Source organism: Papio anubis, chromosome 6, assembly GCF_008728515.1.
Source record: "Papio anubis isolate 15944 chromosome 6, Panubis1.0, whole genome shotgun sequence".
NCBI lineage: Eukaryota > Metazoa > Chordata > Mammalia > Primates > Cercopithecidae > Papio > Papio anubis.
Window position 1 is genome coordinate 95,175,902 of NC_044981.1, and position 25,653 is coordinate 95,201,554.

General features: G+C 36.6%; 1 protein-coding gene and 1 long non-coding RNA gene across 7 annotated transcripts in view; one reads left to right on the plus strand and one right to left on the minus strand.

Moving 5' to 3' along the window:
• The first annotated feature begins 380 nt into the window (after positions 1 to 380).
• LOC110743134 lies at positions 381 to 25,627 on the plus strand. Of its 2 annotated transcripts, XR_002521670.2 has the most exons (3): positions 381 to 463; positions 24,447 to 24,738; positions 25,599 to 25,627. It is a non-coding gene; the product is annotated as an uncharacterized LOC110743134 (long non-coding RNA). The 2 variants fall into 2 exon arrangements; XR_002521669.2 differs by lacking the exon at positions 25,599 to 25,627 and having other exon boundaries at positions 24,447 to 24,875.
• Positions 1,939 to 25,653, minus strand: part of MCHR2 (melanin concentrating hormone receptor 2) — a 67,285-nt gene continuing 43,570 nt past the window's right edge. For 4 of the 5 annotated variants that reach the window (XM_031667321.1, XM_009205732.4, XM_009205733.4 and 1 more), the window contains 4 exons: positions 23,812 to 24,021; positions 19,360 to 19,554; positions 10,455 to 10,574; positions 3,220 to 3,703 (listed from right to left, as the gene is read on the minus strand). In XM_031667321.1, coding sequence (XP_031523181.1) covers positions 3,388 to 3,703; positions 10,455 to 10,574; positions 19,360 to 19,554; positions 23,812 to 24,021 — 841 coding nt within the window. In that variant the 3' untranslated portion in view covers positions 3,220 to 3,387. Of the gene's footprint in view, positions 3,704 to 10,454; positions 10,575 to 19,359; positions 19,555 to 23,811; positions 24,022 to 25,653 lie in introns of all 5 variants that reach the window. The other variant, XM_003897948.4, reaches the window with a different exon arrangement.

Sequence of the window (25,653 nt, forward strand, 5' to 3'; positions counted from 1 at the left end):
GTAATGTCTTAGGCATTAAAAAAATTTATTCTCAGTGGAGCTCAGCACAGTGCCTTGGAGATAGAGTATTCTGTAAATATGTGTTAAATGATGAATTTACAAACACAAGAAATCAAGATACCAATTAAGTATAGTCTTTTGAGTGGACTATAGCTACATCTAAACTAATTGCTAAAATGGCAAATGGAAAAATCTGATGCTACCCCTGCTAGGGTGATGTCATAAAGGAATTGTAACTGTACGGAGTGTAGCGCTGTTCTTAACTTTAGGTGAGATAGGAGGCGTTTTGTAGAATAAACTAAATTATTGGTGTAGAGAGCTGTCAACAAAAAGTTGGGGGCAGTAAAGAAAATCTTGTTAATTTCTCTATTTTGCTTTGGGCTGATTCCGTAGAGCTCTGTGAAGAGAATGGATAATTAATGTCTGCCATTCTGACAAGTAATCCAAGTAAATTCTGAATCAGGTATTTCTTTAAAATTTGACAACTTTTAGAGCATAATTATACAATCTTGATTTACTCAGTAAACTTTTAAGTATTTGTTATAGCTATTATCAACTGTATCAGTGTTCCACAGGGACTATGGTTTGGTAGAAAGGACTCAGGGCTGGTTTGTAGCTGCTTTTTAGGTGTAGGTCTCTAGACACACAATGAACTGTGTTAAAAACAATTTGGTTTAATTGTGGCTCATTTTTCTCACCTTTAACACTTGATAGTCTCTAAAGTATCTTTCAGATTCAAGGTTCCATGAGCCTGTGACATTATAACCCACAAAAGCAGTAATTTCTGGGACATAATACAAGAGTCTAGGTTTCTGACAATTTGGTATGATAACGAGTGCCTTCAAACTGCTGGCCATATTTAAGATACATTTTACTAATTCTGAAACATTTGGTCTTTGTTCAGGAGAAACGATTTCCATTAAGAGAATATAAAATCCCTTATAGAAAATCTTAAAAGTAGAAGCTGCAAGCCAGAGGTAAATTAATATACAAGCAATTCTTATTCATTCATTTTTATTAGTTGATGATCAAAGTTTAAACGAGGCACCTACAATTGAGTAAGAATAGAATAAGGATACAATTATTATTTGACTGAGTGACAAATACCCAACTATCACTATTAACTTCATTTGAAAGTAAACCTGTATACATATCATGGCCAAACATATAAAACACATAAAGAGTCTCTATCAAACCACCTCTGTAAATCTGCATATAAATATGCTTATGCATAGAAAGGCTATATAAAGGGACAAAGATAAATTTATTAGTCACCCTTTTTATTTTCTACTTTGATTAAACTAAAGCTCCTTATGACTCTTAGTAAACATAATTTAAAATAATTCACTGACCAATTGTTTGAGGACTATTGGGAATGCTACTAGAAAAAGGTCTGTGGTTTAAAACTGAGTCTTTAAAATCATAATATTTTTCTGTATTAAAAAAGACAATGAAAGTAAACAATTGCTTTTCAATTATCACATAATAAGATATTTCTGACCCATTGTGCTGGGTCTTCAGAAGTCAGTATTATTCACTGAGTCTGAACTGTTGCACCTTAGAAAAGTGAGAATGAAGACCCCTGAAATTGTGGCCATGACACAGCTTCTCATTGACATTTTACAGGAGCATCCAGCTGTGTATGTAGGTCTCTAGACCTCAGCTATGGAAATAAAATGTTTCAGATGCTACCTGTCTCAGTGTGTAGTTCTCATGTTTACGGAGCCATTCATCCAGATATGCATTTAGATACTATCTAGTTCTGAAATTGTGCCTAAAAATTCTAGAGTAAAATAAATAGGGTTAAAAATCACGTCTGGGTTGATTCAAATACAAGTTTATCCAAACACAATTGAGATATAAAAATGGAGATCAGATATAAAAATGGTTAAGTCTTTTTCTAAAAAGGGCTGATTGAAAATTGGTTTCAGATGTTTATGGAGTAAACAAATTTAATGTATTTAGATGAAGAAGGTGGGTTTACAGACTTTATCCACAAACAAAATAACAATATTTGTCTTAGTGTAGAACCCAGGCATTAAATGCATTGTTTGCTTGCCTAACTATATGTAAGTCTAAAGAGGAAAATATAGATATAATGAATACCTATGAAAATTTAAGGGCTAATTACTTTTTGTACCTTAGAACAAACATGTATACTGTAACCTAAAGGGAAAGTTTCTTGGTTTTTTTGTTTGTTTTTTGAGATGAAGTCTCACTCTGTTGCCCAAGCTGGAGTGCAGTGGCGTGATCTTGGCTCACTGTAACCTCCACCTCCCGGATTCAAGCGATTCTCCTGCCTCAGCCTCCTGAGTAGCTGGGACTACAGGCACGCACCACTATGCTCGGTTAATTTTTTTGTATTTTTAGTAGATACAGGATCTCACTATGTTGGCCAGATTGGTCTTGAACTCGCGACCTTGTGATCCACCCGCCTCCACCTCCCGAAGTGCTAGGATTACAGGCATGAGCCACTGAGCCCGGCCAGGAATGTTTCTTAATGAAGCTTAAAGTCCAGAAGTAAAGTATTATTATTAAAGTGCAGATACCAGTTTCTACAGTTTGCAGGTGTGAGAACAAAGGTAATCCAAAAGGATACTTAAACATCAACTCGTTTCTATCAGACTTTAGTTCTCCCCTTGCAGGGCTATAGGAGAAAGCAAAAGAAACTCCAAGTTACTGAGTTCTCCAGTATAATAAGTAAAGGTTGCCAAAGTGGTGCAGTAGAAAAGAAACAGGCAGAGCTGAACATTATTAGCCTGGCTCTTAGATAGCTGTTGCAGCATTAGGCCTAGCATATCTCCTTCCTGAGCCTTAGTAAACAAAGGTAATAATACTTATTTCACAGGTTTGTTACATGTAATCTTACACATTGCATGTGTGCAATAAATGGTAACTGTTATTCTGAAAGGTAGGGCTTAGTTGTTGAAGGTATTAGATTGGACCACATTTTTGTAGATAAAAAATAGCCAAATTTCAGACTTCACTGTGAGGTGATACCCTCCTAGGAACCTTGAGGAAACTGTTACAGTGAGGCCACAGTGTGGAGGGCAAGGTCAGGTTCCTTGGTGAGTTTCGAGTCAATGGTCATGGATGGCCATTTGCATTAGTGACTAGTTTATAACATGCTGGAATAATATACGCCATCATGAAGCTTGGGTATCTTAGACTATCCCATTCCCTACCCACAATATAGATTAACATTTTACATCTTGCTAAAGTTAGCATATTAAACTCATTGCCTTTGCATGGTTACACTTCTGTTCCATGCTGCTAAGAGTCACAAGTACACAAGAAAAATGGGCATAAACATATTGGTACACCTGCCCTTTCTAATAATACCAGTAAGATAATCATGTCTAGACTCATGGTGATCCATGTACTTTCCTAAAAGTGTGATTTCAGAATGTTTCCCATATTTTTGATTTCCTTGTCAGTCACTCTCCTTTGGATTTGAGGCAGACGTTTCTGGAAATTTCCACTCAGCAGGATGTAGAGAAAAGGGTTAATGCTGCTGCTGGCATAGCTGAGACAGATGGAGAGGTAATAACCCACATAGAAGGCCAGTGTGGGCTGTTCCATCTGTAAGTTCACCAGTTGTATCACATGATAAGGGGCAGCACTTAGGATAAAGACTGCCACCAGCACCAGCACCATCTTTGTCAACTTCATCACTCTCTGTTTTGGTACGCTGGGATTGCAGCTGCAAAGGAAACATTCAGATAGACAGGGTATAAACAACCATAGAAATCATGGGGCAATGTGTTCCTAGAATCTTTTGGACAGTTCATAATGGCTTTGCAATGAAATATGAACCTCATTATTATATTCCTACTTAGTGCATTGTGATATATTCTTTTTTATTATTGTTGAAAACTTTCCAAAGTTTCCAAAGCTGGAACAATTTTTTGTTGTTATTTTTTTTTTAAATTTTTTTGTGGGTACATAGTAGGTGTATATATTTATGGGGTAAATCAGATGTTTTGATACAGGCATGCAATGTGTAATAATCACATCATGGAGAATCGGGTGTCCGTCCCTTCAAGCATTTATACTTTGTATTACAAACAATCCAATTACACTGTTTTAGTTATTTTTAAATGTGTAATTATTATTGACTATAGTCACCTTGTTGTGCTATTAAATGCTAGGCCTTATTCATTCTTTTGAACTATTTTTAAATACCCATTAACCTTCCTCACCTCACCCTCAGGCCCCTACTATCCTTTCAAGCCTCTGGTAACCATCTTTCTATGCTCTATGTACATGAGTACAATTGTTTTTATTTTTAGATCTCACAAATGTGTGAGAATATGTGATGCTTGTCTTTCTGTGCCTGGTTTATTTCACTTAACATAATGACTTTCAGTTCCATCCATGTTCTTGCAAATGACAGTATCTCTTTCTTTTTTATGGCTGAATAGCACTCCATTGTGTATACATACCACATTATCTTTATCTATTGATCTGTTGATGTTTATTAGTTCTAATCTTTTTTTTTTTTTTTTTGCGGAGTCTTTAGAGTTTTCCAAATATAAAATCATGTCATCTGTAAACAAGGATAATTTGGTTTAATTCTCCAATTTGATGTCCCCATTTCTTGTCTGATCAGCTTTACTAACTCTAAAAACCAGCTGTTGAGAATGAGCAGAGCACTTCGTCACATTCATAAACTTGGAGAGTCTCAGTTTTTTCCCTATTTAGTATGATGCACTAGCTGAGCCCTCATGGCAGAGCTTTTTAATGTTTGAGGTTAAGTCTCTCAGAGTACCTCAGTTTTTGAGACTTGAGTCTCACTAGGGTCTCCCAGGGTTGAGGCAGGCGCTGGGATTCTCAAGCCACTGTGAAGCCCCACCTGAACAATTTTACTTTCCACCAGCCTCCTGAAGTGAAGGATCATGGGCACCACATCAAGGGCCTGTTTTTTTTTTTGCATGAGACAGCCATCTTATGCAGCAGCTTGTGGGATAGTCTCATCCCTGACCCCAGATCTCAATCTGCCTCACCTCCCAAGTGCTGGGATTACAGGCTTGACACCTGCTACTGCCTATATACCTCCCTAGTTTTTGAAGGTTTTATCTTTTTGAGACAGAGTTCTCATTAGGTTCTTAGGGAGTTGGAGTGCAGTGCATCCTTGGCTCACCTGCAGCCCTGCCTCTCTGTGGTCTACTTATTCCTCCTGTCTCAGCCTCCTGCAGTGTAGCTGACTTACAGGGCGCCTCACCACCTTCAAGGTTTTTTTTTGGCCTTTTAGTAGAGACCTGCTCACCCTGCTTAGCTGCGGGCTTGGTCTCGATCTCCTGACCCTGATCCACCCTCAGCCCCAGTGTTGCTGCTGGGGATTACAGGTTTGAGCTTTGTCACCACATGAAGGGTTTTACCCATGCTAATAGAGATGTTAAATTATTCACAATACTTTCAAAGAGCATTTGATATTTCACTATATTGAACTCAAAGTCGATCAAGATTTTTGCATCCCTCATCTGCTGATGATGCATTACACTGACTATCAGAGTGACATGCTTAGAACTCCATCCTGCACCCCCGGGACAAACTTCAATGAATGAATGATTCTGAACATAATGCTGAATCGGAATTTGCTGTTACTTGCTTGTAGAATCCTTGCAGAAATATTTTATTGCAGAGACTGTCCAGAGTTTTCTTTTTTTGTTGTAGTCTCCTGTCTGATTTGCACCAGTAATACTGGTGCTGTAATGAGCTCAAATTATTCCATGCTCTTCCATATTTCAGGATAATTTGAGTAGAATTTGTATCAGTTCTTTAAATGTTTGGTAGGATTCAGTGAAGCCATTGGGTCCTGGGTTTTTGTTTCTTGGGAGACTTTTTATTATGGCTTTGATCTCATTACTTGTCAGGGATCTGTTCAGATTTTGGATTTCTTCCTGGTTCAATCTTGGTAGGTTATATATGTATAGGAATTTGTCCATTTCTTCTGGATTTTCCAATTTAATGGCATATAGTTGCTCATGGTAGCCTCTAATTATCCTTTGAATTTCTGCAGTATCAGTTGTAATGTCTACTTTTCCATTTCTGAATTTATTTATTTAGACTTTCTCTCTTTTTTCTCAGTTAGTCAAACTATAAGGTTTGTCAATTTTGTTTAACTTTCAAAAAAACCAGATTTTCGTTTCATTGATCTCTTGTATTGTTTTCTTCATTTTAATTTCATTCATTTTTGCTGTGATCTTTATTGTTTCTTTCCTTCTACCAATTTTGGGTTTGGTTTGCTCTTCCTTTTCTAGTTCTTTAAGGTACATTATTAGACTGTTTGACATTTTTCATCTTTTTTGATGTAGGCACCTAGAGCTATAAAATTTCCATTTAGTACTGCTTTGCTGTATCCCATAGGTTTTGGTATGTTGTGTTTCCATTATCATTTGTTTCAAGAAATTTTTCAACTGTCTTAATTTCTTCATTTACCCACTGGTCATTCAGGAGCATATTTTGTAATTTCCATGTGTTTGTATAGTTTCCAAAATTCCTCTTGTTATTGATTCACAGTTTTATTCCATTGTGGTCAGAGAAGATGTCTGGTATTATTTCAATTATTCGAATTTTTAAAGACTTGTTTTGTGACCTAACATATGTTTTATCCTTGAGAATGATCCATGTGCTAAGGAAAATAATGTATATTCTGCTGTCATTGGATGAAATGTTCTGTAAATATATATTAGATCCATTTGGTCTACAGTGCACATTAAGTCCAATGTTTGTCGATTTTCTGGCTGGAAGATTTGTTCAATGCTGAAAGTAGGTTATTGGCCGGGCGCGGTGGCTCAAGCCTGTAATCCCAGCACTTTGGGAGGCCGAGACGGGCGGATCACGAGGTCAGGAGATCGAGACCATCCTGGCTAACACGGTGAAACCCCGTCTCTACTAAAAAATACGAAAAAACTAGCCGGGTGAGGTGGCCGGCGCCTGTAGTCCCAGCTACTCGGGAGGCTGAGGCAGGAGAATGGCGGGAACCCGGGAGGCGGAGCTTGCAGTGAGCCGAGATTGCGCCACTGCACTGCAGGCCGGGCGACAGAGCCAGACTCCGTCTCAAAAAAAAAAAAAAAAAAAAAAAAAAAGAAAGTAGGTTATTGAAGTCTCCAGCTACTATTATATTGGGGCCTATCTCTCTCTTTAATTCTAATAATATTCGCTTTATATATCCGGATGCTCCAGTGTTGGGTGCATATATATTTTAAATTATTACATCCTCTTGCTAAATTGACCCCTTTTTATCATTATATGGTGATCTTGTCTCTTGTTAAAGTTTTTGGATTGAAATCTATTTTGTCTGATAAGACTACTCCTGCTTTTTTTGGTTTCCATTGGTATGGTATATATTTTTCCATTCCTTTTTTTTTTCAGTCTATGTCTGTCTTTATAGTTGAAGTGTGTTTCTTGAAGGCAATAGATCAACAGGTCTTGTTTTTTCACTCAGTCAGCCACTCTTTGTCTTTTGATTAAAGAGTTTAGTCCATTTACATTCAATGTTGTTATCGATGAGTAAGGACTTACTCCTGCCATTTTAAAATTTGTTTTCTGGTTGTTTTGTGGTGTTCCCTTCCTTTTTTCTTTCCTTCCTGTCTTCCTTTAGTGAAGATGATTTTCTCGGTAATACGATTTAGTTTCTTGCTTTTTATTTTTTGTTTATCCACTGTATGTTTTCTGAGTTGAGGTTGCCATAAGTCTTACAAACACTATCTTATAAGCCATTATTTTAACCTGATAACAACTTAACACTGCATAAACAAGCAAAAAGAAAACTAGTAAAAATTATACACCTTAACTTTGTCCCCCCAATTTTTAACTTTTTATTGTTTAAATTTATATCTTATTGTATTATCTATGTCTTAAAAAGTTGTTGTAGTTATTATTTTTGATTGGTTCATTGTTTAGTCTTTCAACTTATGGCAAGAGTGGTTTACATATCACAGTTACATTGTTATAATATTCTATGTTTTTCTTGGTACTTACTATTACCAGTGAGTTTTGTACCTTCAAGTGATTACTTATTGCTCATTAATGTCCTTTTCTTTCTGATTGGAGTACTCCCTTTAGAATTTATTGTAAAATAGGTCTTGTGTTCATGAAATTCCTCAACTTTAGTTCATCTGGGAAAGTCTTTATATCTCCTTCATGTTTGAAGGGTATTTTTGCTGGATATGCTACTCTAGGGTATACTTTTTTTTCCTTCAGTGTTTAAATACGTTATGCCACTCTCTCCTGGCATGTAAGGTCCAAAGTTGGAACATTTTGAAAGACCAAATAAATAACAAAGTATTAAATTATGACTCAATGTATGAAATAACTATATCAGTCTATAGTAATACAAATAATATTGAATAAAATGAGGAGAGAAGAGCCAGACCTTCTTTACAGAATAATTCCAAATAATATGGGGATTCTTATATAGATACTCCCCTTTCAGAAGATGGAGCTTAATTCCCACCTTTCTGCTTCCCCCTTGAAGGTAGGCTATGTTTAGTAACTCATTTCCAAAGAATAGAATAGTGAAAGGGATAAACAGTTTCATGGTGGAGAAACTTAGCAAACACCACCTTAACCAGGTAATCAAGGCTAGAATCAACAGTGATGTAATGTAGCCATCATGTGACCCCTGATATGCTGTGATGAGAAGAGTTGATTTTTTAAAATAAAAACATGTAAGTACAGTTTAGTAATGATAATACAATATCAGACAAACCCAGATTGGGAACATTCTACAGGATACCTGGCCAGTGCTCAAGACTACGAAGGTCGTGAAAAATAAGGAAAGAGTGAGAAATTCACAAATCAGAGGATACTGGGAAGACGTGATAACTAAATGCAATGTGCTATTCTGGATTGAATCTGGAATAGATTTAGGACTTTAATGGAAAAACTAGTGAAGTCCAATAAAGAATGGAATTTAGTTAACAGTAATGTACAGAAATTTTCTTTGTTTTGACAAATGTCTTAGGTAATGTAAGATGTTAACTATGGGAAAACTGAGTGAGGGGTAGTTGGGAAACCTCTATACTATCTCTGTATTATCTATACTATATTTTTACTATCAACTTTTTTAAGAAATGCAAATTATTTTAAAATAAAACATATTTTAAAACTCATACATTTAATCATGTTATGTCATATTTAGGCATTTAATGAAAATTTCCCTGGGACATGAGGGTAACAGATGAACAAAACTTGGAAATAATTTTAAAAGCATGGGAGCTAAAAATCATTTGATTCCCCTGCAGTTTATCAGAGTAGGCCCTATCATTCCTCCAATTTCTTGCATTTTGACGTGTATGAGATTTGTTTCATCAGATCCTCTTTAGCATTTCTGAGAAAAATGTCAGGAGCAAAATGATCTGATTTGGAGAACTGTTTTAAAAAGGCTCAAGCATTCTCTCCAGCTGTTGGTATCTTTAATATTCCATATGATTTCACTTTAACCTTCTCACCAACTCAGCTCCCTGGGATACATTTATAAGTTATGTTTTTTTCTGTAACTGTGGCTACTTCCTTTTTCTTCCCAAATGGACCATACTTTACAAGTGTAAGACTTTCAAAGAATTCCAAGTAACTAGGTGGTAAAAAAAAAGTTGTGAGCCAACAGACTACTTACAAACCTTTGGTTCAAGGGTTTGCCACAATTTTTGAGGAATGGTGGTTAAATTGTTCACATTTTTTTAAACAAAAAATTTGTAAAATTTGTAAATTTGTAGTGTGCAGGGAAACCCAGCAAACTTGCCTTTCCAAAAGAAACACTAAAATATATTTACAATATAATGTTTAATGAATGTAAGTGTGTTTTTACCCAACAGGTTATATAATTACTGACTTATTCATTTGAACAAGTAGATTGTGGAATACACAATTGCAAGGTGAAAATAATTTAGATTTATTTACGCAGTTTTAGAGACAAGTATCTTCACAGGTCCTTCTCAAGTTTATTGACTTTAGGTTAAGTCTTTGGTTTTATTTGCTCCTAAATAATCTTTTAATATTAATAAAAACCCATCTTTTAAAATTCAAATATTAATGAGACTTTTCTCCTCTAAATTAAAAAAAATTGAAACACAAAAATTAAAAGGTTGCACATAACATTTAAGATATTTACATACGCATGCAACTCTGCAAAATGTGCAATGAAAACAGTTAAATAACTGTTAATAACAAAAATAAAATTATTCTTTAAATAGAATCTTGAGTTCTGTATGCATTTTAATGAAACCATTACATCAGTGATTTTTAACATTTGTCACTGAGAGATTCTTAAGCAGTTCATTTAGTACATGTCTTATTTTCCGAAAGTTCTTTCTATAGACATATATCAATGTCGACATGTCTAAGTGTGGTATGTTTCAAGTCACTGTTGCCTAAGTTTCTATTGTAGATGTCTTAGACTATCTAAACTGTTCTTTTAACAAATAAAGCAAAATATGGCAAACACTTACCATCTGGCATCCTTATTCTGTTGATACATCTCCCAAGTATAGCATAAAATTAAAATATAGCACACCAAAATCAAGGGTAGAGGGAAAAAAAAAGTTGTTATTGTCAAATAAAGTGTATACCTGTAAAATGAGAGAGGGAGAGCGGGGGGAGAGAAGAGAGAGAACAACATCATTACATTAATTGGATTAGGAATTGGCTTTTGCAGTTTCTGAGGCATGATTCTTTCATTTTTCAGGGTCCAGGATAAAAGTCCTTGTGGATCTTTGGTTGCTTTATTGTAGAGAAGCCCTGATCTTCACTGTTCACCAATAACAATGCTTGTCTTTTCTCTAGCCAAACCCAGCTGTACTGAGTGCGGTATAGGTGAGGCTACCTATCACCAATCTTAAGTGTTTAACAATGACAGGCAACAGTACGTAACGTTTATTATATAGTAGGCACTGTTCTAAGCATTTTAAAAATATCTTTACCCACTGAATCTGTGAAACCCCATGAGTATGATGCCATTAGTGCCCTTACATTGTAGAAGAAGAAACTGAGGCACAGAGGGATTAAGTGGCTTGCCCAAGATTACCCAAGCAGTAACTGAAAGAGGTAAAATTTGAACCCAGGATAGCCAATGCTGGTGGGAGAAGTAATGAATAAACAATCTTATCTATGTTTCTTTTAAACAATTTTTGCTGATGCATAATAGATGTACATCGTTTCAGGGTATATGTGATAGCTTAATACATTCATATAATTTGTAAAAATCAAATCAGAGTACTCGGTATTTATCTATCATCTTAACTATCTGACTTTTTTAAAATGCTAGAAACATCAAAATTATTCTCTTCTAGCTATTTTGAAATGTACAATAGGATATTTTAAACTATAGTCATCCTACTGATTCATCAAACACTAGGTCTTAATTCTTCTAGTAAAGTGTATCTTTGTATCCACTTAATCAACTTCTCTTCCTTACCCACTTCCTCTACCTTTCCTGGCCTCTGGTAACCACCAATCTACTATCCTTATGAGATTCACTTTTTTGGCTCCCACATATAAGTGAGAACATGTGATATTTGTCTTTCTGTACTTGGCTCGTTTCACTTAACATAATAGCCTTCAGTTCTATTCATGCTGCTAAAAATGACAGGATTTCATTGTTTTTTATGGATGAATGCTATTCTATTGTGTATATATACCACATTTTCTTTGTCCATTCACCTATTGATAGGCATTTAGATTAATTACATATTTTGGTTATTATGAACAGTACAGCAATAAACATGGTAGTACAGATATATCTTTGATATATTAATATAGTTTCTTTTGGATATAAACCCAGAACTGGAATTGTTGGATCATATGGTAGCTCTACTTTTAGTTTTTCAAGGAGCCTTTATAGTGGTTGTAATAATATATATTCCCACCAACAATGTACGAATGTTCCCCTTTGTTCACATCCTTGTCAGCATCCATTATTGCCTGCCTTTTTGGTAAAAGCCACTTTAATTGGGGTGAGATGATACCTCCTTGTGGTTTTGATTTGCATTTCTCTGATGATTAGTGATAGCACTTTTTGTTTACCCATTGACCTTTTGTATGTCTTATTTTGAGAAATATCTGTTCGGATTTGTGCCCATTTTTTACATTGGATTATTTGGGGTTTTTTGCTATTGAGTTGTTTGAGCTCCTTATATATTCTGGTTACTAATCACTTGTCAGATGGATGGTTTGCAAATATTTTCTTCCATTCTATGGGTTGTCTCTTCACTTTGTTGTTTTCTTTGCTGTGCAGAAGCTTTTTAGTTTGAGGTAATCCTATTTGCCCACTTTTGCTTAGGTTACCTGTGCTTTTGAGGTCTTACACAAAAAGTCTTTGCCCAGACCAATGTCCTGGAGCATTTCCTATGTTTTCTTCTTGTAGTTTTCATAGGTTCAAGTCTTAGATTTAAGTATTTAATTCATTGTGATTTGATTTTTGTGTACGGTGAGAGGTAGGGGTCTATTTTCATTCTTCTGCATATAGTGTTCCAGTTTTCCCAGCACCATTTATTGAAAAGACTGTCCTTTCTCCATTGTATGTTCTTGGCTCTTTTGTTGAAGATGAGTTGGCTGTAAATGTGTGGATTTGTATCTGGGTACTCCACTCTGTTCCATTGGTCAATGTGTCTTTTTATGCCAATACCAGGCTGCTTTGGTTACTATAGCTTTCTAGTAAATTTTGAAGTCAGGTAGCATGATGCATCTAGCTTTGTTCTTTTACCTTAGGATTGCTTTAGCTATTCAGGGTCTTTTGTGGTTCCACATAAATTTTAGAATTTTTTTTCTGTTTCTGTGAAAACTGTTATTGGTATTTTGAGAGAGATTGCATTGAATCTGTACATTGCTTTGGCTAGTAGTGTCATTTTAACAATATTAAGTTTTCCAATTAATGAGCATGGAATATCCTTTTTTTTTGTATCCTATTTCTTTCATCAGGTATCTATGTATGTGTGTATTTTTTTAAATCAGGGTTTTATAGCTTTCCTTGTATAGATATATTACTTCTTTTGTTGAATTGAATACTAGGTATTTTATATTCTTGGTAGCTATTTTGAAGGCAATTGCATTTTTGATTTCTTTGTCAGATTGCTTATTACTGCATATATAAATGCTATTGATTTTTTATGTTCATTTTGTGTCCTGCAACTTTACTGAATTCATTTATCAGCTTTGATAGTTTTTTGGTGGAGTCTTTAGATTTTTCTAAACATAATATCATGCCATCTGTGAACAAGGCTATTTGACTTTTTCCTTTCCAATTTGAATGCCCTTCATTTCTTTCTCTTGCCTAATTGCTCTAGAATTTCTGATATTATGTTGAATAAAAGTGGTGAAGGTGGGTATCCTTGTCTTGTTCCAGATCTTAGAGAAAAGGCCTTCAATTCTTCCCCATTCGGTGCAAAATTAGCTGTAGGCATGTCATGTATGCCTTTTGTTATTTTGAGGTATATTCCTTTTATAACCAGTTTGATGAGGGTTTTATCAGAAAGGGATGCTGAATTTTATTGAATGATTTTTTGGCATTTATTGAAATAGTCATACGGTTTTTGTTCTTGGTGCTGTAAATGTGATGTATCAACTTTATTGATTTGCGTATGTTGAACCATCCTCACATTCCTTGGATGAGTCCTACTTGCTTAAGATATATGATCTTTTTAAAGTGTTGTATTCTGTTTGCTAATATTTTATTGAGGATTTTTGCATCTATGTTCATCAGTAATATTGGTCTGTAGTTTTCTTTTTGTGTGTGTCTCTGGTTGGTTTTGGTATCAGAGTAATGCTGGCTTTGTAGAATGAGTTTGGAAGTATTCCTTCCTCTTCATTTTTTTTTTTTTTTGAAGTTTGAAGAGAATTGATATTATTTAAATGTTTGGTAGAATTCAGCAGTGAAGCTATCAGATCCTGGACTTTCCTTTGGTGAAAGACTCTTTCAGCGTCAGTCTCCTTATTTGCTGTTGGTTTGTTGAGGTTGTTTATTTCTTCATAGTTCAATCTTGGCAGGCTGTATGTGTCCAGGAATTTATTTATTTCCTCTATATTTCCCAGTTTGTTGGCATTTAGTGATGCATTACAGTTTCTAATGACTCTTTGTATTTCTGAGGTTTCAGTTGTTATGTTTCCATTTTTGTTTCTGATTTTGTTTATTTGGATCTTCTCTCTGTTTTTCTCAGTCTAGCTAAAGGTTTGTTGGTTTTGCATATCTTTTTGAAAAGCCAACTTTTCATTTTGTTGATCGTCTGTAGTTTTTTAAGTCTCAATTTTATTTATTTCTGCTCTAATCTTCATTACCTTTTTCCTGCTACTAATTTTGGGTTTGGTTTGTTCTTGCCTTTCTAATTCTTTGAGGTACGTTCGTGGGTTGTTTATTTTTATTTATTTTTATTTATTTATTTTTTTGAGACGGAGTCTCGCTCTGTCGCCCAGGCTGGAGTGCAGTGGCCGGATCTCAGCTCACTGCAAGCTCTGCCTTTTGGGTTCACGCCATTCTCCTGCCTCAGCCTCCTGAGTAGCTGGGACTACAGGTGCCCGCCACCTCGCCCGGCTAGTTTTTTGTGTTTTTTAGTAGAGACGGGGTTTCACCAGGTTAGGCAGGATGGTCTCGATCTCCTGACCTTGTGATCCGCCCATCTCGGCCTCCCAAAGTGCTGGGATTACAGGCTTGAGCCACCGCGCCCAGCCTTTAAAAGACTTATTTTTAAAGTCTTTCTACTTTTTTGATATCGGCATTTATTGCTATAAAATTCCTTGTTAGTACTGCTTCTGCTATATCCCATAGATTTTGGTATGCTGTATTTCAACTTTCATTTGTTTCAAAAATGTTTAAATTTCCTTCTTGATATCTTCACTGACTGATAATTCAGGAGCATGTTGTTTAATTTACATATATTCGTGTAGTTTCCAAGGTTTCTCTTGTTATTGAGTTCTAGTTTTAGTTCACTGTGGTCAAAGACACTTGCTATAACTTCTACTTTTTTAAATTTGATCAGGTGTGTCTTGTGGCCTGATAGGATTATTCTGGGGAATGTTCTATATGCTGTTGAAAAGAATTTGCATTCTGCAACAGTTGGGTGAAATGTTCTGTAAATGTCAGGCCTATTAGGTCTAGCGTGTAGTTTAACTCTGCCGTTTCTTTGTTGATTTTCTGTCTGGATGATCTGTCAATTACAGAGAATGGTGTGTTAAAGTCTCTTACTATTATTGCATTGCAGCCCCTCTCTCCCTTCAGATCTATTAGTGTTTGCTCTACATATTTGGGAGCCCCAGTGTTGGGTGCAGAGATACTTAAAATTGTTATATCCTTTTGCTGAATTGACCCCTTTATCATTATATAGTGACCTTCTTTGTCTTCTTTTACAGTCATTGATTTGTAGTGTATTTTATCTAAATATAGCTACTCTTGCTATTTTTGATCTCCAGTTGTATGGAATGCCTTTTCCCATCCCTTCACTCTCAGGCTATGTGTGTCTTTAGAGGTGAAGTGGGTTTCTTGCAGGCTGCATAGAGTTGAGTCTTGTTTCTTTATCAAGCCACTCACTGCATTTTAATTGGAAAATTGAGACTATTTACATTCAGTATTATTATTGATAAGTAAAGACTTACTACTGCCATCTTGTTGCTTGTTTTCTGGTTCTGCAACTTTTCTCTTCCTTTCTTCTTTTCTTACCATCTTCCTTTGTGGAAAAGTGATTTTCTTCGATGGAATGTCTTAGTTCATTACTTTTTATTTTTAAAATCTGTTATGGATTTTTGCAATGTGGTTACAATGATGTTGACAAAAAACATATATATTACAAGTTATTCCAAAGAGATGATTATTTATCTTACATCAAAGAAAATAATAGAAACAAAGAAACAAGTGGAAAAAAACTACACTTTAACTCCATTCCCCTACATTTTAACTTTTAGTTGTCTCAATTTACATATTTTCATATTATCTGTCTCTTAACAGGTTGCTACAGCTGTTATCATTTTTGATAGATTTGTCTTTGGGCTTCATGCTATAATTATGAGGGGATTATGTACCAAAATTACAGTATTAGAGCATTCTGGGCTTGTTAATGTATTTAATTTTATCCAGGGGTTTCATACCTTCAAATGTTTTCTTTTTGCACATTAGTGTTTTTTTTTTCCTTCCAACGGAAGAACTCCCTTTAGCATTTCTTGTAAGACAGATCTGATGGTGGTAAATTCCTTCAGCTTCTGCCTGTCTGGGAAACACTTTATGTCTTCTTCACAGTCAAAGGATAGATGCAATATCTTGGATGGCAGGTTTTTTTGTTTTTGTTTTAGTTTTTTTTCTTTACCAGTTTGAAAATGTCATTTTACTCCCTCTTGGCCTATATGGTTTCTAGTAAGAAGTCCATATCCAGATGAATTAGAGCTCCTTTACACGTTATTTGCTTCTTTTCTTTCACTGATTTTAGAGTTCTATCTTTGTCTTTGACTTTTGAAAGTTTATTATCTGCCTTGGGGTAGAGTCTTATTTGGGTTGATTTTGTTTGATGTTCTCTGATCTTCCCATATCTGGATATTTACATCTTTCTCAATTTTTGGGAAATTTTCTGTTATTATTTCTTTGAATAAGCTTTCTACTTCTTGCTCTTGCTCAACTCCCTCTTGAACACTGTTAAGTCTTAGGTTTTGTCTTTTGAAGTAATTTTTTCTATATCTTGTATACAGTCTTCATTTCTTTTCATTCCTTTTTTTTTTCTGATTGTGTATTTTCAAATAACCTGTCTTTGAGCTCACTAATTCTTTCCTTTGTTTGACCCATTCTGCTGTTGAGAATTTTTAGTAACTTTTTCAGTTCAGCAAACGTCTTTCTCAATTCCAATATTTCTTTTTTAATTTTTAAATTATTTTCATCTCTTTGTTAAATTTCTCTAATATATTTCTGAATTGCTTTTCTGTGTTATCTTGGAGATCACTGAGTTTCCTAAAAACTACTATTTTGAATTATCGGCCAGAGAGCTCACATATTGCTGTCTCATTAGGGTCAGTTACTGGTTCCTTGCTTTGTCTATTTGGAGAGATCATGGTTTGCTGTTTGCTGTTGCTTCTTGTGGATGTACAACTATGTCTTTGCATTGAGGATTTGCTATTTATTCCAGTCTTCTCTGTCTGACTTGTTTTGGTTTTTATTGCATATATTTTCTTAGAGAGTCTTTATCGCTAGGTTGTTGTCTCCTTTTGGCTCTAGGTTGCGCCTTAAGCCCAGATTTGCTTTCGGTCTAGTAACCCATCAGTCACTGGCTGTCCTGAATGGGGAGCTCCCAAAGGAGATATCCCAGATGTGTGGGAAGCCTGGCTAGGGGTTTGTCCAGGGGACCTGCTGAATGTACCTCCTGCAGTGTAGTGGTATGGAATAGCCACTCTGATTTAGTGTCTCCTTTGGCTGAGCTACAGAGTAACTGTCCCACCTCCCTACTTTGTCTCTGCCTGTTCTCAGGGATATTTCTCCCTTCCAGCACTTGTGATACTTCCCATAGGTTAAGGCAGAGACAGGTATTTTGTCAGGGAACCCAAGGTGGTGGGAAAGCTGGTTGTCTACCTTGATCGTGTTTTCTTCAGTGTAGAAACTGAGTTGGGGGGAAATTTTTCATGTGTTTGGTGTCAAGCAGAATGGGGGAGAAGGGTGTCATGGATGTGGAAATCTGATTCTATTACAGTCGGCTTGGAGGCTTTTTCATATTTTTTTTCACTTCTCTGAAGCCTGAGGAACCATCTCATCCTCATATTTGAGTTCTGGAGTTCTGGGATATTGCTAATGCTAACGTTGGTGCTGTATATTTGTTTTTGATTTTCTGAGGGCTCAGGGGGGCATTCAGTCAGCTTGCTTCTATGCTGCCATTTTGGAACTGGAAGTCCAGTCCTATCTATGTTGCACTATTATGTTCTAAATGTTTGTGTTCCCTCAAAATTGCTATGTTGAAAACCTAACCCCCGATATAATGGTATGAGGAAGTGGGGTCCTTGGGAAGTAATTAAGTCATGAGAGTGGAGCCTTCATGAATGGGAATAGTGTCCTTATAAGAAGAGACACAAGAGAGCTTGCTTCCTGTCTCTCTCTTTTGCCACATAAGGATAGAATGAAAAGTTGGCAGACTGCAACCTGGAAGAGGGCTGTCATCAGAACTTGATCATGCTGGCACTTTCATCTTGGATTTCCAGCTTCTAGAACTGTGAAAAATAAATTTCTATTGTTTACAAGCCACCTAGTCTATAGTACTTTTTTATACTAAACTGAACAAAACATGCATGTATATGAATTTTATTTTTTACTGGATTAGTGGATTTGCAGGTCCTTTACTGCCATCCTTCTTTGGCTGTGTCCACATAATGCAGAAATGACTCATCTATTTGACAAGTTATAGAGTCAGAGAAAGGGATCTGCCGGACTGACTTGAGATAGCATATGTAAAAATATCTAACACAGTTATTGGCCATTGGTAGTTGCTCAAAGAATTTAATCATGAACTCCAATTCTATGTTCAAATTTCACATTGAAGACTTTTAATTTCCTTTTAAATTAAAATGCATAAAATGGCTATGGTAGTTGCATTAGTTTCCTAGGACTGCTGTAAGAAATTAGCACAAACTGGATAGCTTAAAACAATAGAAATTTATTCGCTCACAGCTCTGAAATCTAGGCATCTGAAATCAAGGTGCTGGCAAGTTTGGTTCTTTAGAAACTCTGAAGGAGAATCTGCTCTATGCCCCCTCCTACCCTCTCTGCTGGTTTCTGGCAATCCTTGGTGTTCCTTAGCTTACAGATACATCACTCCAATCTCTGCCTCTGTCTTCACATGTCTCTTTTCTGTGTGTCTCCGTATTTCTTAAAATCTGCTTCTCCTTATCAGGACAATAGTCATTGGGCCCACCTTAATCCAGCAAGACCTTAACTTAGCTTGATTACATCTGAAAAAACCCTATTTCCAAATAAGGTCACATTCACAGGTATGGCAGGAGGGAGCTGGTGTAGGACTTGAACATATCTTTATAGGGGACACAATTTAAGCAAACTGCAATTGCATACTGATGAGGTTTGAGTTTGAGTGACTCTGGAAATTCCTTACCTCCCTTGATTGCTGCATTCCCACTGCATCTGGCTGCTATGAATCGTTAAAATCCTATTTAAATATATTTGTGTCCACTGAGGTTACATGATTGAATTCAAAATCTTTTTCTAAAGGTTACCCTCTCCTTAAAAATCAAACTATCACCTTGATTGCATGTGTGGAGAGACCTAAGTGGAGATACTGGTGAGAAGAGGATCCACAAGGATACTCTTTGAGGCTGCTCACATGTTGACAAGGAGAATGAAGTAATTCACAACTTAATTCAACTCATTTTTCTTAAGTTTTAACAACTTACCAGAGTACATCGTCAGGGGATGTCAAATCAAAAGCACAACTCTCGACACCGTCTTTAAATTTGATGACCTTCGAGTAGATCCAGACAGGCAATGCCAGGATAAAGGAAGCTGCCCAAACGCCCAAATTGATTCGGATGGTCTTGTACCTTGTTCTCCAACTTGTCAGTCGAAATGGTTGGACGAGGGCAAAGTACCTGCAAAAGCAGTCAGGAAGAGTTTTGGAACAATCAATAAAAACATTGAGCTCCAAGGATGAAAGTTCATGACGAGAGTAAATTATTAGCATTATTGTCCTCTCTGAAGCACACCTCTATCAGGGTAAAAGAAAGTTATATTTTTTAAGAGCTGCCTGGTATCTGTAGAGAAAACAATTCTTGACCCTGCAAGTCTGAATAATCCACTCACTGAAATAGCTGTTCCTTCTATGAACACACTGATAATGGCAAAATTCTGCAGTGCACTCTTTACAAAGGCGCTTTTCCTGTAAATGAGACTCTGGAAAACTTTGTCTCTGAATACGGATTTCCTCCAGGAGGAAATGACCCTTTTCCCAGCAAGATTTACTGACACAGAGGCAGGAAGGAGGAAAATGCGGGGCTAAGAGAATCTCTCAGCAGAAAGGGATTCAGGAACATAGAACAAACATTTTGCCCCGATGGCTTTATACTAAAGTCACCACGCTCATGGAGTTTCAGCTCACAGAAGTCACAGTGAGGATGAACAAGTGTGACTAGTATAGACAATGCAAATTCCTTAAGGAACTTAGGCTAGGAGCCAGAGGGAAGAAATGGGCTAATTTCATGGGGAAGCATTTTTCTTTATTTTTTTTCTTTTCATTTTACAGCCAGGAAAAAAGCGGTAATCATTAATCAAACTTGAAATTCTGACATATCTAATATATTTAGTCCTCCAGCAAATCCAAAGAATTTTTCAGAGCAAAATGAAAACTGAAGAATGAGAAACAAGAGCTCAGATTCAGAAGGAAGGCCTATTTGAAAAAGCACAGCTTTGCTGGGGGCTGGGGGGTGGTGGAGGATAGTATCAGCAGAAATTAAACAAATGTAAAAATGGTTTTTATGGTCACTTAAATTTCTCCAAGTTTTTGTAAAGCTACTTAATGAAGACTCACAAAAATAAAAAAATTTCCTCTTCTTTTGCCCTTTCAATTTTGCACCAGAAGCAGGACATTTGTATTCAGTTAAGGGGCCTTTGGTTGCAGAGAGTGGTTTCTGGCCAGGGTTCCTCAGCTACCCATCCTCTGCACACTGCACATGCATTCCCTGTGGCTAAGGAGAGAAGGGCCTCTTTTCTCCCTGCTGGGGAAGTGGATGCCGTAGTGACTGCATAGCAGCCCAGCCATCAGTTTTACTGGAATTATAGGATGATGAAGTCATGGGATCAAGCAATTAAGGAATCTTCTCTGATAGCATCCCTCCCCAGCTGAAAACCTTTCAATGGTTTTCTATAAATTCTCAGAATTCCTCCCATGTTCCACAGGTCTTTTTTTCCCACCTGGTTCTGCCTGCTGCTCAAGCTGGAGCCTGTGCCAGTCTCTCCCTTGACTTCCTCAAGCTCTTCCCCTTTCAAGGTCAGGTATATGCTGTGCTACCTGCCTGGCAGGATCTGCTTCTGCTTCTTCCTGCTCTTCCTTCAAGACCCTATTTAACTATCTCCCTCTTAGGGAAGACCTGTTTGACCACCCATTCTATACAAGGGACCATGACTGTAAAAGAATATTATAAGGAGACTCTTATTTTTCCTTCCTAGTGTGTTATCACTATGTGGAAATAAACATTTACTTGTGGGACTCTTCACTTAATGTCTGTCTATGTCACTAGAATGAAAGCCCCACGAGGGCAGGAGCCTTGACTATTAGTTTAAGGCCACTGTATCCCCTGTGTCCAACAATCTCTGGCATATGGTTCATGCTCAATAAATATTTTTTGAATAAATGAATGAATAAATTGCAAATTTTGGCTCCTACTTACTGACTCCTGATGTTTTAGAGAATTTATTTATAAAAGTAGCCACTAATGAAAGTCTAGGTAGCTTTCATTTGAAAGCAAACATTTTTGACATTTTGGGTGTTTATATATTGTTTTTGTATGGCTATGGAGGTAGGAGCCGACTACTAGATATTCTACACACTTGCAGTTATCACTAATTAGGGAAAGCAAAATGAGTTATTGGAAACACTTGAAATGTATGATCCATTAAATTGGCAATTAAAATGATTTAAATATGTAAACACTAAAGCATACTGATGGCACCGACATTTAGTTATGATCTTACAAAGCAAGCCTCATTTCTCTCTTACAAAATTGCAGATTTTGTTAAACTTTAATGATTTTAGTAGAGTTAGAATTACAAGAAATGTGAGGAAGGTAATGGTTCAGTTTTATAGCCTCTTCATTTGTTTCTTACCACCTGATTTTCCAGAGCGAGGGGAAGGAAAGGGCAGATGTCTTAAATGTGAAATGAAATTTTAGCATACTATGTCAATTGGATTAAAACCAAACAAAACAAAAGACTACGAGTAAGATACACACGCATGCATGTGTGTACATGTTATACATACAGAGAAAAATCTGTCAATATTAAAAAATATACACAGTTTGTCTGTTCCAAGGCAGAAAATGCCCATTCACTTCATTTACAGTAAAAGATTTACAGGAGTATACCCCTCTTTTTTTTTTTTTTTTTTTTCAAAAAAAGGCAATATTCTCCTGCATCCAAGGCACAGTGTATAAAGAAGCTTGTATTATCCCCAAGAATGGGATTACTAGTGGTATGGTCTATACCTTAGGTTGCTTTTCCATAGAGAGCCTGGCCTGTTCAAGGCCCTCTTCCTGGTATTGGAACCCTGACATGTTTATGGGGCTTTTCTTATGACACAGTCACAGTGGCTGGCATCAGCTGAGCTAACTAGACCTATGCAGTATATTGATTTAAAAATGTGTGAATTATAAGTTGAGAAGGAAAGTCTATATTTTGAAAATTCTCTTGCAAAAAAATAAAAGTATATTTAAGATTTTACCATTATTATTCATTTTTGTCAGAGTGAATGATTTATATGAACCTTGTCATTCTTTTTTTGTTCATCTAAAGAATGGCTCATCACTTCCCCACCCAAGAGTCCCATTTGGAAGGGTGAAAGAGGCAGGGTTCAGGAAGATTTCTGGATGGACCCGGGGAAATTTAACATACCCTTCAAGACATTCATTCATTCATTCATCAATATTTTTTTAGCACCTGAGTGCCAGGCAGTGTTACACACACATTTATGATATATTGATGGACAAAGACCTGCCTTTGGGGAATTTACATTTGAGGTGCAAGGGAACTAGACAATAAATCACACACACACACACACACGCACACACACACACGTGATTTATGTAATATATTTGAATCAAAGGAAAAAGACAGTAGATCAGAGAAAGGAGGATTAAATGTGTTGGGCTGGGGTTGGGTTGGGAAGAAGGCAGATGGAGATTTTAAGTGGGTTGTTCTGAAAGACAGAGTAACACTGTTGGAAGTACTATGGTTGTCTTTAGGCCCTGTTTCTGTTTGAGGTGAGCTGTTAGGACCTGGTGTGGACATTCTGGCATCTGGATAATGCAGGGCACATCCTAGCTTGCATGCTTCCTAGACAGGCCAGAGATTGAAGCAGTTACAACTACCTGCCATCTCTAGAGTCAGATGATTTGGGTCTGAACTGGATTCTATCACTTATGGGCTCAATAAGTACTCACTATCACCATCATCTCCTCAAATAACATTAGCTTACATGGATGGTGAAAGGGGCTATGGCACATTCCAGGACATAGTAGTATACATTTCTAATAATATAAAATGACAGCATTTGTATTAACCAATCACAATAATGTTTGTGAAAGATGATCTTCTTGGCACTGGGAAATTGCTTCATGGTCATATAAGAACCTCTATTTACTCCACTGATTCCTTAGAGCTATGAGGCAATAACAAGTGTATGAGACAGTGGACATATCAGAAATAGCCTTGGACAGAGACTAAGGAAACCTACTTTAATTCTTGGCTCTGCTGCTAATTCTCTATGTGCTTCTAGCAGATCTCCTCACCTCTTTGGGCCTCAGCTTCCTTACTGTGAAATTGATGGGGGGAATTCATTCTGGTTTCTAATATTTCACGGTTTTGTGATTTTTTTTCATGCAGTGAATTGCAAATAAAACTGAGTTGAAAAGAATGATTAGAAAAAAGGAGATTTTTGTGTTTTATGTTTTCCATTAAAAATAGACCTCTGTGAAAGTTGAACAAAATATTCTTAAGTAATCAATCCTACAATGAAACAAGCAAAGGAAGAAAAGCTTTGCTGTTATAAACCAAAACTGATGTTGGAATTGGAATGAGCTTGGGGAAGCGCAGGCACCTCTGAATTATATTAAGATATTTCAAAGTCCTTCACTTACCTGTCCACACTCATTACAGTCATGATGGCACTACAGGCAAATTGGTTACAAGTATCCAGGGATGTGATGATGGTGCAGAGAGGCCCCCCAAATACCCACTCTCCCCCTCGGGCCCACTGGTGAATAAGAAAAGGCATTCCAACGATGTGGACCAAATCAGCCACAGCCAGGTTGCAGATATAGATGTCAGGGACTGTTTTTTTTCTGGACCTGAAAGAGATAGAGGAAACTGAGGTTTGACATTGAATGTATACAGACTATTCAATATATGCTACCTGATACAATTTTTAATTGCCATAATGCATTTTAAAATGTTAAAGGAAACCTACACAAATGCATAGAGGAAATGCCTAGTCTTGTGTATATTTAAGCATTTTGAACTATTTATTTGATAACTTACTGTGGTGGTTTAAAAATATGTCCACAAAATCTTTGATATTCCTTTCAATAGGTGTAGCCTAATTCCCTCTCTCTCTTTTTTTTTCAATTCCCTCTCTTTGAGTGTTGACCTTATTAACTTGCTTCTAACAATGAGAATATGGCAGAAGTCACAGTGTATGACTTTGAAATTGGGTCACAAAGTTATTGTAGGGTTTTCTCTTTGCTCTCTATTGGATTGCTCTCCCTGGTGGAAGCCTGTTGCCATCTTGTGAGGATACTCAAGCAACACTATGGAGAGGTCCACGTTGAGAGGAGCTGAAGCTCCAGTCAACAACCAGTCAGTACCAGCTTTCGAGGTATGGGAATGAGCTACCTTGGAAGTAGATCCTCCAGCTGCAGCCAAGCCTTCAGATGACTGTAACCCTGGAAGACAGCTTGATGGCAACTTTATGACAGCTCATGAGCCAGAACCAACCAGCTAAGCTGCTGCTGAATCCATGACCACTGGACACACATGAGACAGTAAACGTTTATTGTTTCAATCCGGTATGTTTGGGGTAATTTTTTAATGCAGCAACAAGTTATACCAACTTTAAATACACTCAGACAAAAGATTTAGTCTTTACTCATTCCTAGTATTTAAAACAGCTGAAGACTGAAAATAAATGATTTCTGTTGTCTAATGCTTTTTTTTTTTTCCTGTTGTAGCTTAGGCCATTGTTAAGATTTCAACAATGACTTAGAAATATTCCAGTAAAATCTAACAAATAGCAAAGACTATTAATAAAGACCCTGAGATCCAGACAGAGAGAGTCATCTGAAAAGAGGGAGCTGGTAGATGGCACTGAGAATGATGTCATGTCTCCTGTGGGGAGCTGGGGGTGGGAGAAGTGAATTCAGTGCTATCTAGAAGTGGCCTTCTCATCAGCAGGTGAAATACATTTCTGAGAGCAGAAATTTAAAATTCAGTTGGTTCCTCTTTCAAGGAGCTGGCACATTCAATAATAAACAGGTATCATCTTTATCTGGGAGATGCTGTTTATTAATTCAACAAACATTTTGTTGAGCACCAATTACATGGCAGGCATAATACTGTGCTCTAAGGCTGTAAAGCTAAACCATGTATAAACCCTGTCATCAAGGAGCTTATAGTCTAGACTTGCATAAATAAATGATCACACTACAATTTGATGAGAGAAAACTAGAGACAAGTACAAGGTCAAGAAGCACAAAGAAGGGGCCCTCTCCTTTTTCTTGGGCACAGTCAAGACAGGTTTCTTGGCAGATGTGGACAAATAAGAATTTAAAGAGCATATAAGAACCAGTCCTAAGATTATGCCACAATTGCTAGTTTTCTCCTATTTCTTTTTTTTTAAATTTATTTATTATTATTATTATACTTTAAGTTCTAGGGTACATGTGCATATCGTGCAGGTGTGTTACATATGTATACTTGTGCCA